The sequence below is a fragment of the Lipotes vexillifer genome, unplaced genomic scaffold (genome assembly GCF_000442215.2).
Source record: "Lipotes vexillifer unplaced genomic scaffold, Lipotes_vexillifer_v1.1 scaffold1594, whole genome shotgun sequence".
NCBI lineage: Eukaryota > Metazoa > Chordata > Mammalia > Artiodactyla > Lipotidae > Lipotes > Lipotes vexillifer.
Genome location: NW_006788783.1, coordinates 581 through 19,001, shown reverse-complemented (window position 1 = coordinate 19,001; position 18,421 = coordinate 581). Strand labels below are relative to the sequence as shown.

The following is an 18,421-nucleotide window of genomic DNA, read 5'->3' as shown; positions in this document are numbered from 1 at the left end:
CAAAAAAAAAAAAAAAAAAAAATGAATGTTAGGAATCAATCACTATAACTGGGTTTATGGAAAGAGGTGAAAAATATCAAGTCTATTTTTTTTTAATGGTTTAAACAAAATAAGTCTATTCAGCTTTGAAATTCCAGCCATCACTGATTACCCCACCCAAGTACTTACCCTGTACTCAAATACATCTTGTCAATATTGACAATTAATGATTGTTCAATCTTAATTATTACTCAAATATTTGTAAAACTCCGTATCTATGGCAAACTCCAACCTCTCTATATGCAGCCCTTGGGGATGGTTAAAGCTCTTGGATAATATCATGAAAATGTATTAACATCTATTTGATAAGTATTAAGTCCCTACTGTGTGTCCAACACTGTCCCAGGGGCTAGAGAGAATCAGACAAAGCAAGACCTCTCTCTGGAAGACTAGATCGTGTGGTGTGTCCAGGGGGAAACAGCCAGAGTTGAGGCTGCCAAGTGGGCCAGGTATTGAGGTTCCTATAGAGAACTCTGAAAGATTTTGAACTTTGCCCAGTAGGGGATATGAAGTTGGAAAAGGTTTTAAGCAGAAGAGTCATCCAACCTGTGATTACTTGCTCCTCGCCTTCCAGATTGTCCGCAGTCAACCGGAGGAAATCCTTTTGATCTGTGAGACAGAGACTCTCTGGCTCTCACACACTCGTCGCTACAGCTGATCTTCCGGTACAAGAACTTGGCAAGTGTGGCCAGCCCCACGGAAGGGTACGGACTCCTCCCACTGTTTGCACAGAGAACCAAGTTAACCCCCAAGTAAACGAATGACTGATTATTGGCGCCCAGGCAAAACAAAGGGGAACTTTAAAAGATCGAGAGCCCGGGCTGAACGCGGGATACTCTGGTCACCCCACTTTTCACTGACTCCAAAAACATTAAATTCAGAAAAGACAACCTTATCCCGCCAAAGCAAAAACGTCAAGACAGAAACGACAACACCGGGGTGTTCAGATAAACGTCTGAACTGCTGGCGAGCTGCGCGCCTGTGAGTCCCAACTCCACAGTCCCGCCCCCTGCCCGGCCCAGCTCCGCCCTCGCGTCTGCGCACCGGCACCCGCGGAGGCGGTGGGCGGGCCTTCCTGAGGCTCCGCCCCCAGGGCGGCATGTCAGAGGCGGGGCTGGATATTGCTCACTAGCCGGCTGCACTGGGCCAACCGTAGCTCGAGAGGCAGTAGTGCGGCAGGATGAGTGCAGACTCAGACCCCGTGGTTATCGTCTCGGCGGCGCGGACCATCATAGGTGAGTGGTCGGCGGACCCGGCATGGGGTTTGAGGTGCGAGCTCGGCCCGGCCCGGTCGCGGGGTCCCCGGGACCTCCGGGACCCTCGGCACCCGGCGCCTCGCGCCTTCCTTGGCCCGCCTGCCTTCCCCGCCCCCTCCTCGCGCGGTGAGGTCCACTCCACTCCGAGTGTTCTGATTGGATTCTTGGGTAGGGCCACTGCGCCTCCGGGCTCTCCCATTGGCTGGGGAGACCCCTGATTGGCCAGCCTCAGGAGACGCCACCTCAGCCCTGTGGCCTCAGGGGCGGGGCCACTGGGTGGTGCGTGCCGGGGCGCTGGGCAGAGGTTGCGTTAGTCAAAGGAGGATTACAGAGAATTGCCCAAATGTCCTTAGTGTTGTATAGATTGCAAAGGCCCTGGACTCGCGGGAGTGTGGACCCCTGTTAGGAAAGCGTGGGCCGTGCCCATCCGCTCGGATTTGGGGAGTGGATGTGTAGGTTTCTCGCAGGTCCCCGGCTTCCCCGCACGGCCTGGGGGCCGCCTCCCCGGGGTTCGGCTGCTGCGAGGCTCCAGACGAGATGCGGTGGGCGCCTGCGCAGGGGGAAAGCACCGGGCCGCCGGTCCCCAGCCGCCCTGGGCGCGCTCTCCATCGCCCTCGCCTTCCCTTCTGTTCTAGGCTCCTTCAGTGGTGCCTTATCCACCGTTCCTGTCTATGACCTGGGCTCAACTGTCATCAGAGAGGTCCTGAAAAGGGCCGCTGTGGCTCCCGAAGAGGTATCAGAGGTCATATTTGGACACGTTTTGGCAGCAGGTAACTCCACAGTGACCCCAGCAGAGAGGTCAGGTTGTTGGAAGCAGCCCATTAACACTCCCCTCCCCCGGCCCCCCACCAACACTCAGAAGCTTGTTTTCTTGCCTCCGTACATTTGCTTACGGAGTTCCCTCTGTTAGAATACCTCCTGTCCCCCTCTGTCAAGCCCCAACAGTAGCTTCTCTCCAGCTTAACACTGAGCGTCTTTAATATACTTTTCCTACATGATCCTAGATCACCGTCCTCCGCTGCCTTTTCTTTCTTTAGAAGCAGGGTCAGCCTGACACATGGGAGAGTATGCAGGGCCTCCCGTATTTCCCTAAAGTGTCACACATTCAATAAAAATGTATTGAGTTCCTCTGTGCCCTGCACTGTGCTAGGTGCTGGGGATAGAGCTTCAACACAGGTTAGTCCTTGCCCGCATAGGGCTCACTTCCGAGCCGGCAAGGTGCATTGCTGCCAGACGGGCGCATCACCCCTGGAGGGCTGGCGTAGGTGAATCACCAGTGTCCCAGCTCACTTCTCATTCCCACTAGGTTCGCAGACCCATGACCACTGACAATTCCTAATTAGTTATTCTTAACTAGTATCACACTCACTCAGTAGCATAAATTCTAATTACTCCTAGTGATAGTTGGTCACGCTCACTTACTGCCAACTTTTGTCCTTACCTTATCTGAGACCCGGCCCGTTTTTCTGTGCATTTACTTTGTAGTTTTGTAGTTCCTCTTCCTAATTCTCCTTTCTCACCTTGTCCCTTTGGGCAGCCTTAAAGTCGAAGCACGCCACTTTCTCCTGACTCTCCAGGGCTTTAAAGCATATTAGTAACTTTACTGGTGGCCCAAAGGTGGCTGCCTTTGGGCCACTCCCAACTTTCTTCTTCCCAGACCCACGACTTAGACTTACTCTGTTGCCATAGGGTCCTCCACTCCTGGTTTCTGTTTTCTCTTCCATATCTCACCTCACCTCACCTCTCACCTGTGTTGTATCTCCATACAATTATAATAAAAATAATAGCTGTGTTTATTGAGGGCCTGCTAAGTGTTGGGCCTTTAAAAACCCTGTGTTTAGTGCTTTCATTAATCCTCTCAGGAAGTCTATTGGATCATATTCTCTCCATTTTACGAACGAGTAAATGAAAGTTTGAGAGATTGAGTAACTTATCCAGGATCACAACCCACATCTGTCCTACCTCCTACGCAGCGCTCCAGGCACTGTTCTATCAGCTGGGGATAAACAGTGTTCATATCAGATAGGAATCCTCAGTCTCATGGACCTCACTTTCTACTAAATGCTAGACCATTAGTTAATTATGTTCAGCACTACTCTAAGTACCTGAAGATGGGGATTATGAATAAATACATAAAATTTTTATAAAGGAGTTATTTACTTAAATGCAGATGTAATTCATTGTAGCTTAAAAAGCAGGAACCTTAAATAATATTAATGTCTTCTTTATTAACTAGTATCCTATGATTTTAATTCAGAGAACATTTATTTTATTTATTCATTTATTTATTTTTGGCTGCGTTGGGTCTTCATTGCTGCGTGCGGGCTTTCTCTAGTCACGGCGAGCGGGGGCTACTCTTCGTTGCGGTGCGTGGGCTTCTCATTGCGATGGTTTCTCTTGTTGCGGAGCATGGGCTTAGTTGCTCCGCGGCATGTGGGATCTTCCCAGACCAGGGCTCAAACCCGTGTCCCCTGCACTGGCAGGCGGATTCTTAACCACTGCGCCACCAGGGAAGTCCCCGAGAACATTTTGATACTGTTTTTTTAATAATTTTTCCTGGAACTTCCCTGGTGGTCCAGTGGCTGAGACTCCGCACTCCCAATGCAGGGGGCCTGGGTTTGATCCCTGGTCAGGGAACTAGATCCCACATGCCGCAACTAAAGATCCCGCATGCCATAACGAAGATCCCGCGTGCTGCAACTAAGACCCAACACAGCCACATAAATAAATATTTTTAAAAAATAATAATTTTTCCTGCATCTATTTTCAATCTCAAATTTTAGGCTCCCAGCCTAATCCCAGATTAATAACACCGTGATGAATATAATCTCTAAATTTTCCTCAGTGACCCATTTGCTAGTTCTTTTCCAACAAACTGAGGAGAGGTGTTCGGTATGGGTATACCTGAAATTTGCAATAGAGCGGCCACTGTACCTGTTGATAACAGATAATGGTGACTAAAGATATTTGAAACTTCCCACTCCAGCCGCTTCTCTGCCAACTTAAATATGTGATGTATTTCTTCCCATTCCCTGAAGGAAGTGCTCACAGCTGAATTATAGAAAGGTATTGTCAGTTCTGATTTTGTACATATCTCGTTACGTAACCAGTTAATCATGGTGTGATGGATATTAAGCAAGGAAAGAAGTGCTTCTTAGCAGAGGTTTCCTCTTTTAAGTAACCCTCTTATCTGCCCAGGTGTCTTAAGCCATGATCAAGGAAGCAAATAACCGTAGTTAGAAACAGGAATAATGCCCAAGTTCTGCCCTCTGTTTATAAGGGAGTGTGTGCTTATTCAAGCCCTAGAGAAAGATCAGGAAGACAGTTCCTTCTTACAGTATTAATAACTTCTTTGTGGAGAAGAAAGCCTATGTTCATAAATTTTTTAATTTTTTGTTTCACTTTATTTTTTGGCACATGGCACGTGGGATCTTAGTTCCCCGACCAGGGATCAAACCTGTGCCCCCTGCATTGGAAGCATGGAGTCTTAACCACTGAACCTCCAGGGAAGCCCCGAAAGCTTATATTTATAAAATATCTGTAGAACAGCACAAGATAATACGTATTGAAGGGTCAGACTGGGATGGGTGTGAGGTCCACACAGGTCTTTGCCTCTGCCGGGAGCTTGGCTTGGCTTGGCTGGGAAGTGGCAGGAGACCCAGTTGGCAGTCTCCTGATTTTGCATTCACTGTCATCCCAACATTTTATCTTTCTCTTTGATTGCTGGGAGGCCTCTCTGTTCCTTCCTCCAGGTTGTGGGCAGAATCCTGTTCGAAAAGCCAGTGTGGGTGCCGGAATCCCCTACTCTGTTCCAGCATGGAGCTGCCAAATGATCTGTGGGTCAGGCCTAAAAGCCGTGTGCCTTGCAGCCCAGTCCATAGTGGTAGGGGACTCCAGCATTGTGGTCGCAGGAGGCATGGAAAACATGAGCAAGGTAAGGCCTCTGAAGAGATGGCTCTCGCTGACCTGTCACTGATAAACTCTCGTCCACTGCCATAGCAGGGTAGACCGATGGTATCAGAGCTGGAACCAAACAGGGAACAAGTAAAAAACGCATTGAACCTTGATCCCTGCCTGATTATTAATTATTCTTCAAATTGGATGGGAAATCCAGGTTGAAGAGAAAGCCTATCAACCAGTGTGACTGGAACAGAATATATTTTTCTCTAAAATGTTACTGGGGCTTCCCTGGTGGCACAGTGGTTGAGAATCTGCCTGCCAATGCAGGGGACACGGGTTTGAGCCCTGGTCCAGGAAGATCCCACATGCCACAGAGCAGCTAAGCCCGTGCACCACAACTACCGAGCCTGTGCTCTAGAGGCCGTGAGCGACAACTACAGAGCCCACGAGCCACAACTATTGAAGCCCACGCACTGCAACGAAGAGTAGCCCCCGATCGCCGCAATTAGAGAAAGCCCGCACACAGCAATGAAGACCCAATGTGGCCAAAAATAAACAAATAAAATAAATAAATTAAGTGTTACTGAAGCGTAGAATATTTTCTGAATTAAACCTGTAACATTAGTCAGTTGATATCCTTCGCTTTAAATTTCTTTCTCATTGTGAGTAAAAGTTGAAAACAGATGATGCCACTTACCTTCTTGCACAGGACGAGGAGTATTCCAGGGACCACATTTTGTTGACCTTTGGTAAGTATAGAACATGGAAAAGAGGACCTCTGAGCAGTGCCTTTCTCCAACAGGCTTGCCAGGTGGGATCGGTCTCACCAAGTTCCATCCCTCAAATCGGCACAGTGGTGAAAAGGAAAAAATGTATCCCCTGCTTCCTGCAGGAGTTCAGGGTGTCACCTGGGGATCCCGCAGGCAGAGGTCGACTCAGCGCCACATTTGCGGAGGCTCTGGAGGAGGCAGGGTGAAAGTAGCAAACGTAATCCGAGTGATTCTGGTGGGACCGTACTAATAGCTGTGCTTTTAAACATGCAGACATAACAGCCCTTAGTCTTGGTATTATTCCCAATTTACAGGTAAGGAAACTGAGGCCCAGAGCCTGGACTCCAATAGAGATCTTCTGACTCTTAAGTCTTTCCATTCTATGATAGCTGCTATGGAGTTGGTAGGAGTTCAGAGGATCCCCTACTGAGAAATCTCCCCCTATCAGTTAGTTAAGCAACCTGATTATTCTCACTGTAGGCATTATGTGTCCCATCAAAATGAGTAACACGTTGTTCCCATCACTTAAGCCCTTTGATGAGCTCCTCACTTCATAGGTAAGTAGTTGCTTCTTTGGAAAGAATAAAGAGCTTGTTAAGGAAACAGGGCGCGGCACGCGTAGGTTTGTTTGGCCGGACACTGGAGCTGGGTGGGGGGGAGAGCGGCGGGCCTCCGGGAGTGGGAAGGGGCTGGCGTGGCCTGTCCATCCCAGCGCTCCTCAGGCCCTGCGCCCTGGGCGGGCAGGGACACGGACTGGAGCCCCAGTCCCCCAGACACGCATACACACTTGAAAGAAAAAACGGAACAGACAAAACACATGACGGTAGTTCAAGACATTGGACATCAAGAAATAAAGTAATTCCTTACAAACAGGAAACTACAAAGAATTACACTAAATTTATCCTACTTTACTGCCTGGTGAGTTTATAGGATGTGCCATAAATTAGGGAACTAGGGGAGAAGGGTCACAAGGGGGACTAGGTGAAGACTGAGGAATCACTGGATAGCTTTCTTGGGTTTTTTAAAATATATTGATTTATTTATTTTTGGCTGCATTGGGTCTTCGTTGCTGCACGCGGGCTTTCTCTAGTTGTGGCGAGTGGGGGCTACTCTTCGTTGAAGTGCATGGGCTTCTCATTGCAGTGGCTTCTTTTGTCGCAGAGCACGGGCTCTAGGCGTGCAGGCTTCAGTAGTTGTGGCGCACGGGCTTAGTTGCTCCGTGGCATGTGGGGTCTTCCTGGACCACGGCTCGAACCTGTGTCCCCTGCATTGGCAGGTGGATTCTCAACCACTGCGCCACCAGGGAAGTCCCACTGGATAGTTTTGAGTGGGATCCTAAGGAGAGGACTAGTTACAACCAAGCCTAATCTATTTGTATTTATTGTTTTCAGGCTCCTCACTTGGTTCACTTGAGGACAGGAGTCCGGATGGGGGATACACCACTAACTGACAGTATGCTCTGTGATGGGCTTATAGATGCATTTCACGACTACCATATGGGCATTACAGGTAAGGCAAACATGGCTGTAAAAAGTTAAACAAAGATCCTATAATAATCGGCTTTGCAGGTGCTTTCCTCTGTCAGGGCAGGGACTGTGTCCTAATCATTTTGTAGCCTGATGACAGGGATAGTTCCCATTTGATGAACCGAAGTGGGGACGTATTCCCTCTGTCCTTTGTGACTCCTTGATTGTCAGGGAATGTTAGTAGTGGGAGGTGCCAGAGAGTTCTTCTGGATCAAACTCTCACTTTACCATATGACAGAACAGAGCTCACAAATAGTGGCTTTGTGGCAAAGGCAACATCAGAGATAGACTAGTACTTGTGGTACCTAACTCTGTCTCTGTTGCACTATGCAGTCAGGTCTTCATCCGTCTAGAAGGCTCCTGTGGTCTAGGTGTACTGGCAAAGCAACTGGAAGATCAAAAGAACTCCTGTCTTTACTGCGTATAAATGTAAAACTTAAGAACATTTTAAGTTTTGAGTTAAAGAAACCAACCCTGAGAGGTTAAGCATCTTGCTCAGATGCCTGGCAGCGGCTCTGGTTCTGTGAGAATTCTTGTGAAAAAGATAAGGAGGGAAAGGGCGAGGTTCCAGGCAGAGGGAACAGTGTGTGCGAGTGCCTGGAAGGGAGGGAGGGCTTGGAGATGCGGGGACAGTGAGAAGTCCAGGGCGTCTCTGTCGCTGTGGGACTGACAGCTGCAGCAGAGACAGCTGGGCATCGCGGGCGATGTGTGCTGTACTACGGCCTAACGTGTCAGTTTCTCAAAGTGCCATAGTCCAAGCTAACTGCCTCAGCATCACCGGAGATGGTCATTAAAAATTTAGCTCCCCAGCCCTTTCCGAGGTGTCGTGGACTGAATTGTGTTCTTCCAAAATTCCTATGTTGAAACCCTAACCCCTAGGACCTCAGAATGTGACCTGTACTTGGAGGTGGGGCCTTTTAAGGGGTAATTAAGTTGAAATGAGGCTTTTAGCCTGGGCCCTAATTCAATCTGACTCGTATCTATATCAAAAGAGGAAGAAATACCAGAGATGTGGGCACAGAAGAAAGACCATGTCAGGATATAGTGAGAAGGTTTCCAAGGAGAGGGCCCTCAGGAGAAAACAAGGCTGCCGGTGCCTTGATCTTGGGCGCCTACCCTCCTGAATTGTGGGAAAATAAATTTCTGTTGCTTAAAAAAAAAGATAATGGCTCAGGCCATGATGTAGTAATTAGTGAAGACTAGACCTCCTACTATAAACAAGTATAAGACTGGTCAGAACATATCAACCAACTGTTTTCAAACGCTGGCCAACAATCATGCAAAACTGAGCTGCTTGAAAGAAGGGAAAGACCCACTATAACTAGATTTCTACCTGGGGGTGCTTTCCTAACTTTTTATCTGGGGAAAAGTGGCTTCAAAGAACTGGAGAGGTAGAGATCAGAGTCTGGGGCTGCTCAGATGGCTAAGTTTGTGGGGCAGAGCACTGGAGAGAAGAGGAGCTCCAGAAATCTGCGTAAGGGTCCCCTTAAGGCTTTGGCCAAATGTTTAGCTATGGATGTTCAGGGCAACGCTCTACAAGGCCTAGTAGAAACAGCTTCTAGGAAATTGAACGGAGATTTTTCTTTTTTCTTTGGCTGCTCCATGTGGCATGCAGGATCTTAGTTCCCTGACCAGGGATTGATTGAACCCATGCCCCCTGCAGTGGAAGCCTGGAGTCTTAACCACTGGACCCCCAGGGAAGTCCCTGAATGGAGATTTTAGATTGCTGGGGGACACAGAAGTTTTGACCAACAACAGTAGAGACTCTACTGAACCTACTGGACACGCCATTGACATCTAAGAAAGGCCACAGTTTAGGGTAGGGCTCAGGGTAAGGGCTACTCTAGACCCAAACTAATTATCTTAGAAACAAATTTCAAACAAGTTTCTGTTGCGCTTCACAGATACTGTGTTTTTTACAAATTGAACGTTTGTGGCCACTCTGTGTCAAGCAAGTCTGTCAGTGCCATTTTTCCAACAGGATTTGCTCACTTCAGGTCTCTGGGTCACATTTTGGTAATTTTTGCAATATTTCAACTTTTTCATTTTTATATTTGTCATGGTGATATGAAAAATCTGGACCTAGAATAGCCAAAACAATTTTGACAAAGCAGGAAACAGAAAGATCTTTGATCTTTGATGTTACTGCTAGAACTTGCTGAAGGCTCAGATGATGGTTAGCACTTTTTAGCAATAAGGTTTTTTTTTTTTTTTTTTGCGGTACGCAGGCCTCTCACTGTTGTGGCCTCTCCCGTTGCGGAGCACAGGCTCTGGACGCGCAGGCCCAGCAGCCATGGCTCACGGGCCCAGCCACTCCGCGGCATGTGGGATCTTCCCAGACCGGGGCACGAACCCGTGTCCCCTGCATCAGCAGGCGGACTCTCAACCACTGCGCCACCAGGGAAGCCCCAATAAGGTATTTTTTAGTTAAGGTTTTAGTTAAGGTATGTACATTGTTTTTTAAGATATAGTGCTATTGCACACATAATACACTACACAGTGTAGAAATATGGTGGATACTAATTAAGTGAGCAAAGCTAACATCACCTGAGATAAAATCCCACTTGTATCCTGATAAGCTTCAGTGAGGGACTTCCCTGGTGGTGCAGTGGTTAAGAATCCCCTGCCGATGCAGGGGACATGAGTTCGAGCCCTGGTCCGGGAAGATCCCACATGCCATGGGGCAACTAAGCCCGTGCGCCACAACTACTGAGCTTGTGCTCTAGAGCCCGTGAGCCACAACTACTGAGCCCTCGTGCCACAACTACTGAAGCCCGTGTGCCTAGAGCCTGTGCTCTGCAACAAAGAGAGGCCACCACAGTGAGAAGCCCGCGCATCCCAATGAAGAGTAGCCCCCGCGCACAGCAACGAAGACCCAACACAGCCATAAATAAATAAATAAATAATGATTCAGTGAGAAGATAGTATATAATCATCATTCAGTGCTTTCATACATAATCTAATCTTGAGGAAACATGAGTCAGACAGACCCAAATTGGTGACATCTGACAAAAGAACTGGCCCCTGCCCTTAAGAAATGTCAAGGTTAAGAAACACAGAGACAGGGACTTTCCCTGGTGGTCCAGTGGTTGGGACTCCTCGCTTCCAGTGCGGGGTGCGGGTTCCATCCCTGGTGGGGGAACTAAGATTCCCACATGCTGCGTGGCCAAAAAAATAATAATAAAAATAAAATAAAAACATGGTTTCCTAGAACTACTGAGCCTCACATAGCACATCATAAACTTTAAAAAAAAAAAAAAAGAAAGAAACACAAAGATAGTCTAAGGAGGTGTTCCAAATAAAAAGAAACTAAAGAGATTGACAGTGAAATGCAGTGCGTAATCCTGGATTGGATGTTACCGGACTGAACAAATAAATTAGCTCTAAAGGGCATCATTGGGTCAACAGGTGAAACTTGAATATGGACCAAGAATTAGATAATAGTATTTTATCAATGTTAAATTTCCTGATTTTGGTAGCTGTGGTTGTGGAAGAAAATGGCCTTTGTGGGGGGAAAATATACAGTGAAATTAAAATTTAGAGATATAGGGGCATGGTGTCTACAACTTTCCATCAAATGGTTCAGAGAGAATGATAAAGCATATGGGCCAAAAAATATGAACTGGTGAAGCCACATAAACGAAATTTCCGAAAGTTATTTTATAGAAAGGAAAAGAGAAGGAAGGAAGCAAAGAAAGGAAATGGCTTCTTAAGAATCACTGCAACCTTTCCACATTCAGTGGGAGGCAAGATTGCCGCAGAGCACTGTCTCAGTCCACCAGCGAGCCTGCCATTGTTGGGCCTCAGTGCTTGTTTAAAGGTGAAAAACTTGAGCTACCAAAAGCCAGTTCCTGAAAATGTTTGGTTTTTGCTTTATTTTTTTTCTTTCACAGCTGAAAATGTAGCCAACAAATGGCAAGTGAGTAGAGAAGATCAGGACAAGCTTGCAGTTGTGTCCCAGAACAGGACAGAGAGCGCACAGAAAGCTGGCCATTTTGACAAAGAGATTGTACCGGTTTTTGTATCTTCTAAAAAAGGTGGGTGTATAAGTCATAAAGGTGTTTTTATATGTATAAATTTATTTACTTATATTTTTGGCTACGTTGGGTCTTCGTTGCTGCGCACAGGCTTTCTCTAGTTGCGGCGAACGGGGGCTACTCTTCGTTGCGGTGTGCAGGCTTCTCATTGTGGTGGCTTCTCTCGTTGCAGAGCACGGGCTCTAGGCACGTGGGCTTCGGTAGTTGTGGCTCGCAGGCTCAGTAGTCATCGCTCACAGGCTCTAGAGCACAGGCTCGGTAGTTGTGGCGCACGGGTTTAGTTGCTCCGTGGCATGTGGGATCTTCCTGGACCAGGACTCGAACCCGTGTCTCCTGCATTGGCAGGGGGATTCTTAACCACTGTGCCACCAGGGAAGCCCAGTCATAATGGTTTAAACATCAACGGGGCTATTTATAAATAAGTTATTAATATTCAAAAGTAACATATAGGAATGTTTATACATCGTGTCTCAGTTACGTCTTTCAGGTTGCAAATATTCAGGATAGATCTGAATGTGAGGTGGGGAAGGAGACATGGGAGGCTGTGTCAGCATCCACTTTTCGCCCAGGGTCTCCACATGGCTGTGTAGATGGAGCGTTTTAGGAGAAACTGGAGAAAGCAGCCGACCTTTCTACGCCTACAGGCTCAATCTCCTCCGAAGCAAATGTCCATTACTTCCTGTTGCTTCTGTGTGCGGTTCATATTTGAGGGTGGATCTTTTGGGGTCACTTAGCTATTCTCTAATATGGAACGCTCTAATCAAGTTCTGTTACTGATGACTGACATCGATTATGCCCAGCCTTTATGAGATTGGCTTTGACACCCTAGATCCAGTCAGTCGTAACCAGCCAAGACCTATATACCCCAAATCTTAGCAACCTTTTAAACAAAGAAGTCCCTGTAACTGCCTTCCTCAGAAAGGGCTGTCTGGATATGGAAAACACTCATGAAGACAATGCTGATACGATGTCTTTACAGTAATTTGTACTAGTGTGTACTTTGCTATTGGAATAACAGTATTTTATAATAAACCTTTTCTTCCAAATGTGAGTCCTTCTATATCACGTCTGAGGAACTGTACTAATCTTGGGTAACGATTTTCCCTTTTCTCAGGTCTTACTGAAGTTAAAACAGATGAGTTTCCGCGCCACGGGAGCAACATGGAAGCCATGTCTAAGCTAAAGCCTTGCTTCCTTACAGACGGAACAGGAACCGTCACCCCAGCTAATGCCTCAGGTTAGATTTTCTGAAGGGCAGCTGTGGGAGTATTATCTTCTGCTGGGTCTACTAAGATAATACCTTTCTAATTTCATTTCATCAATTATTTATACACAAATTATTCTAAAACCTCGTTTCAGTTGCTTTAGGAGAAAATGTAGTTTTGACCATTTGTTTCTTCATATTTAGATTTGTGGCTTAACCTGTACAACACACTGAAAAATGGATCTGGTTTCCTTGCAGTATCCTAACGAGACACACAAGTGAAAAAGCAAATTAGGGAACTCCAGATTTTGTCTACCACCTCTGACCTTTTCCAAAACCCGAAACTCCCATTACCTCCTATGAGGTCTGGGCTGTTTCTTCCATTTCTTTTCATTAATCTCCCCTCCCCCACTGCTTTAATCTTTCCGCTCTTTATCCCATTGCAATGTTCTGTCATCTATCATCCTGTCAAGAGGTATTAACTTAAGCCATGTCTTCAGGTGTTGGAGAAAGTAGACACAGGTATGTAACTTAGCACTGTTTTGGAAATTAAGACATTCATATTTTACAGGAATAAATGATGGTGCTGCAGCTGTGGTTCTCATGAAGAAGTCAGAAGCTGATAACCGTGGGCTTACGCCCCTAGCACAGATAGTTTCCTGGTCACAAGCAGGTGTGGAGCCTTCCATTATGGGAATAGGACCAATTCCAGCAATAAAGCAAGCTGTGAGTTTAATTTCCAATGTTAGCACCTGTCCTTGTTGTTGCTAAAGCCTCTTTGGGACACACGAATAATCTGTAAATGCTTATTACCTTCCACCTCCTTCAAACCTTCGCTCAGATCCTTCCCACTCCAAAATGCCGAGACTGAGCTTGATTTTATTTTCATATGTATTCCTATCAGGCTTCATTTGCATTGTCTCAAAAGGAGACATCCTCCCATTAGCCTTAAATGAGCGTATTCATTTCATTATAGCTACAGTATTCTTTCCCTTCCACAGAGCAGCCAGCAGTGCATCATCTGCTTTACAGGGCAACTACTTCTGCTCCATAACCTCACGTACACGTAACAGGTGTTAAGTGGTTCAAATTTGAAGAGAGTATAGAATTTCCAAGGGGTGTTTTATCCTTAAACCTTTTAGAATTGGTGTCACCAAGGCAAGATGTGTTACCACTTGGAACTCAAAGTGGCATTTTCAAGAGATCCTTCAATATCATACAGTATATTCTGCTTCTGCACCTACAGCGAAGGATGGTTCCACTTGAGTTTTTAGATCTCTCTTCCATTAACCTCTCCTTTAGGTTGCAAAAGCAGGTTGGTCGCTGGAGGATGTTGACATATTTGAAATCAATGAAGCCTTTGCAGCCGTCTCTGTTGCAATAGCTAAAGAACTTGGATTAAACCCAGAGAAGGTAAACATGAGCAAGTAGTCCTGAAGAGAGCTTGCAAATGAACGTTCACAATGCAATCTTCTTAACATTGTAAACAGCAAAACACAGGATGTGTCCCAGGTACTGGCCATACAGTAATGGGTGGATGCTAGGTAAGTTCCTGTTGGGACTCGAGAGTTCACTTATTTTATTGCTTCCTAAGGCAAAAAAACTTGTGTGCATTTAGTTCACTTCCCACAGGAAGAGGGTATTTTAAGTCTAAAACTAAGGTAGTCAGAATGGATGTCACAAGGGTACAAATCACTTCCTAAGCAACTTGAACTAAAAACTGAATTTGAAAGGGTAGTTAACCGGCATGACATTAAGAGGAAAAAGACAAGTTTGGGATTCTAACTTTATGTCCAGAGAAAAATAAATGATACAAATCTTATTTACCCCTTAGGTCAACACTGAAGGAGGAGCTATAGCCCTGGGCCATCCTCTTGGAGCATCTGGCTGCCGGATTCTTGTTACCCTGTTACACACGATGGAGCGCAAGGGTGGACATCGTGGGGTTGCTGCCCTATGCATTGGGGGTGGGATGGGAATAGCAATGTGTGTTCTGAGAGGATGAAACTGCTTAACAATTAATTATGCTTAAACTGAACTTGAACCTCGTTTCTTTTTAAACTAATAAAATACTAAGTTAGTGAAATCAGAGGACCAAAGTGAGGATGGAAACTATCTCCCACTTCATAAGAATCCTAAGACTTGACAGCTTTTTGCACTTTAATGTGTAATACTCGAGGTACAAGATAAATGCATCTAACATTGTCATAAATAAAAGACATCAGTCATCAAGGGCTCCAGAGTGAACAGCATCTTCGTAACTTCCATGCTTATCATCTTTGCTTTCTGGGTGTAATTTAATAAGATCATCAATTCGAAGGATGGTAATTGCAGCTTCAGTTGCAAATTTCAAACTTTTAACTTTAACTATGGTTGGTTCAAACACCCCTGCTTGTTTGTTGTCTCGGGGTTTACCATTGACCAAGTCAAGACCAATCCTGCAATTTAGAAAAAAACCTATTAAACGACCCCTTTCATAGTTCACACCCATCCTATTCCACCCCTTTAAAAGTTGACTAGGGGGACTTCCCTGGTGGTCCAGTGGTTAAGACTCCACATTCCCAATGCAGAGGGCCTGGGTTCAATCCCTGGCCAGGGAACTAGATGCCACAAGCCACAACTAAGAGCCCGCCTGCTGCAACTGAAGATCCCATACGTTGCAACTAAGGCCCGGCACGACCAAATAAATATTTAAAAAGTTGACTAGGTGGTAATCTCATTAGTGCCAGCTATTCCATTCAAATGTAAACCTTGAGAAACGTTGGGACCTTACAGTAGATCCCTGTAAGTCTAAAGTAATTGATTATAAATAAACAAATTCAGCACTGAAAGAGGTGTAGAAAGCCTAGATGGTAGTAAAGAAATTGTTTCTAAACATCATTTAATATCTTAAGAGGAGGTTGCTTAAAAACAGGTGTGGACCACCCAAAAATAATTTCCTCTCTGGAACCTTCCTACTGTAGGTAAATGACTCTACCCAGAGCAGCAGGGAAAGGTGGGGAATCCGATTTGATAACTAAGACACACCAATGCTAATAATCACTAGTCATCATCCTTTGTGAGTTTAAAACAAAAACCAAACTACCATATATGATATACAGATGACAATGAAAAATGTTAAGTATGCTTACCATTTTAGATTTTTGCGTTCTGGGTTAACTTGAGCCTCATTATGAAAAGCTCTTAATTTTGCAACCAGATCTATGGAGTCTTGGGCAGCATTAACTGCCAGAGTATTGGGAATAACAAGAAGAGATCTTGCAAACTCGGCAATAGCAAGCTGTTCCCGGGAGCCCTAAGAAGAAAGACAATGAGGTGTCTTCACAAAAGGAAGAAAATTAAAACCCACAGCGGCAGCTAAGGTCGCAGAAGAGACGTATTCATGTGAACAAAGTGCCGTGCCCTTCTAGAAACAAAAACGGGCTTCCAGACGTTCTTACCATGCTGGTCGCGTAGTTTTCGAGGTATATGGACAGGGCCGCTTCTACGGCGCCGCCACCAGGAACCACAGATTTCGACTCCAAAACTCTCTTCACCACACAAAGCGCATCATGTAACGAGCGCTCCATCTCGTCACACATGAAATCATTTGCGCCACGTAAGATGACCGACGCAGAGGTACGCGCCTTAGTGCTATTTAAAAAACAGTGAAATTCTCAATCAATGCTTTAATAAATCCGTGCAGAAATTCAATCTAAGTGCCTTGATTAAATCCTAGTCACACAGGACATTTAGACATGGAAGCAATGTCTAGACCATGGAGAAGAGATGAAATGGTTACTTCACCTCAATTTACAATGGCCCAACATTATTTTATCCCATGCGTATAACTGCTTATATCACTGCAAGACTATATAGCAGCAAATAAATGGGAAGGTGACCTATTTTCACTCATTAATAAATAAAATCTGTAGAACTTTATAATTTAGAAAGTAGCTCTTACTTTTTAATCAAGATCAGTTCATCATCACAAATTCTCTCCTGTACCACCTCTTCTGCTTGTCCCAACATTGAAGCTTCAAAAGTTTCTTCACCTTCCAAATTGGCCAGGGTCGACAGAATAGTTGCTATTAAAGTAATTACAAAGATCTGTAAACGCTGTTCTTTCATGAATATTTTCAAATCCTGCCTTAGATTCAGACACATGTATTTATGACAGAGGTGACATATAAAGGTAAGGTTAAGGTTTACAGTTAAGCATCAAGCAAGCAACTGTCCTTTTATCCTAAGATGGAACCATGTCACTTTGAGGTGGAGCAAGTAAAAGAACTTGCCCAGTTACATAAAAACACGCCTCTATACACATATTTGTAGCACAATGCATTAAGGGAGTAAAAAAGTAAAAACTGTTGTTTCTGGAGCTGCTTATTGTTAACATCCAATGTAAAGGGACACGGTCCCAGGTAGTAACAGTATCCAAGAGCCGGCAGGAGACTCACCTCCGGAAGCTTTAGCAACGCGTTTAAGGTCCCTTTTTAAAACTCTTCGAACTGCCATAGCACCGGTCTCCACAAAATACTTCAGACACATGTCGTCAATTCCACCAGTGGTTAGAATAACATTGGCACCAGTTGCCAGGATCTTCTGGATTCGCTCCTTGGTGATATCTGATTCTCTACAAAGACAGGTATTTGAGTAGTAACCCAAAGTTATCTGCTGTGTTTTTTATGTTAAATATACCTCGAACTTCCATTAAGTATTTTTCACAAAATAATTGCAGATTAAATTATATTAACTAGGGACTTCCCTGGTGGCACAGTGGTTAAAAATCCGCCTGCCAATGTAGGGGACACGGTCTGGGAAGATCCCATATGCCATGGAGCAACTAAGCCCATGCGCCACAACTGAGCCTGCGCTCTAGAGCCCGCGAGCCGCAACTACTGAAGCCTGTGCACCTAGAGCCCGCGCTCCACAACAAGAGAAGCCACTGCAATAAGAAGTCCGCGCACTGCAACAGAGTAGCCCCCGCTCGCCGCAACTAGAGAAAGGCCGCGCACAGCAACAAAGACCCAATGCAGCCAAAAAAAAAAAAAAAAAATTAACTATTCTCTCCCTTCTATGACCAGAATTTAAATCAGTCCAATTTACAGAAAAGGGATTAAAAACTACCAGTTAGCTCTCCCCAACCCCAATTTGAGCTCTTAACCAAGAACTGTGGTTAGAAAGGAAGCAGCGTCCCTGCCTTCAAGGATCTGGGAAAACCAAACTCCAGGGATAATGTTACTCAGGGCAGTACAGAGACTACAAGTGCATGAGAGCCATGTATCCAGCCTGGCAGGTGGGACAAGGAAAGCTGAAGGTCTGGAGTTAATAGAGGGGTCCAGAGTTGAAACTGCAGGTGGGATCAAAAAATGAAGAACCTTGTAGGTTCCTGTTAGTCTTGTAGGGATGTTAGTCTGAACTGAGAAGTTAATATTTTTAAGTGAAAGTAATGTTATCAATCTGTGTTTTCAAAAGATGAAGGAATGAAGACAACAAGGCAATAAATGGCCTGAGCACATAAGTGAGTTTATGGCTTGGATAACTTGGGAGGTTCAGCCACTGACTCCTGGAGTGAAATAAAATACTAAAATGTTGGGGTGCAGATGAGAGTTCCTGTTTAAACAAGATGAGTCTGAAGCCCCTGGGATACTCAGGTGAAACTGCCAGAAGGAAATGGAAATCACAAACTATGGGAAACATAAACAGA

General features: G+C 45.4%; 2 protein-coding genes across 2 annotated transcripts; one reads left to right on the top strand and one right to left on the bottom strand.

The window, feature by feature from the left end:
• Positions 1 to 1,169: 1,169 nt before the first annotated feature.
• Positions 1,170 to 14,965, top strand: ACAT2 (acetyl-CoA acetyltransferase 2). The gene is made up of 9 exons (XM_007461762.1): positions 1,170 to 1,274; positions 1,931 to 2,065; positions 5,048 to 5,229; positions 7,357 to 7,474; positions 11,385 to 11,528; positions 12,643 to 12,765; positions 13,304 to 13,458; positions 14,035 to 14,145; positions 14,567 to 14,965. The coding sequence occupies exons 1-9, from the start codon at positions 1,220 to 1,222 to the stop codon at positions 14,735 to 14,737; spliced, it is 1,194 nt and encodes a 397-aa protein (XP_007461824.1). The 5' UTR covers positions 1,170 to 1,219; the 3' UTR covers positions 14,738 to 14,965.
• TCP1 (t-complex 1) lies at positions 14,401 to 17,347 on the bottom strand (the record flags this gene model as incomplete). The annotated part of the gene is made up of 5 exons (XM_007461774.1): positions 14,401 to 15,170; positions 15,864 to 16,027; positions 16,173 to 16,365; positions 16,676 to 16,799; positions 17,172 to 17,347. Coding segments are annotated over 5 exons (874 nt in total), but the record flags the coding sequence as incomplete, so codon positions are not given.
• Positions 17,348 to 18,421: the final 1,074 nt, after the last annotated feature.

Coding starts and splice junctions, on each gene's coding strand:
- ACAT2 (XM_007461762.1), top strand. CDS start 1,220: ATGAGTGCAGACTCAGACCCCGTGGTTATCGTCTCGGCGGCGCGGACC. Junction 5,230..7,356: donor GCATGGAAAACATGAGCAAG/GTAAGGCCTCTG, acceptor TATTGTTTTCAG/GCTCCTCACTTGGTTCACTT. Junction 13,459..14,034: donor TTCCAGCAATAAAGCAAGCT/GTGAGTTTAATT, acceptor CCTCTCCTTTAG/GTTGCAAAAGCAGGTTGGTC.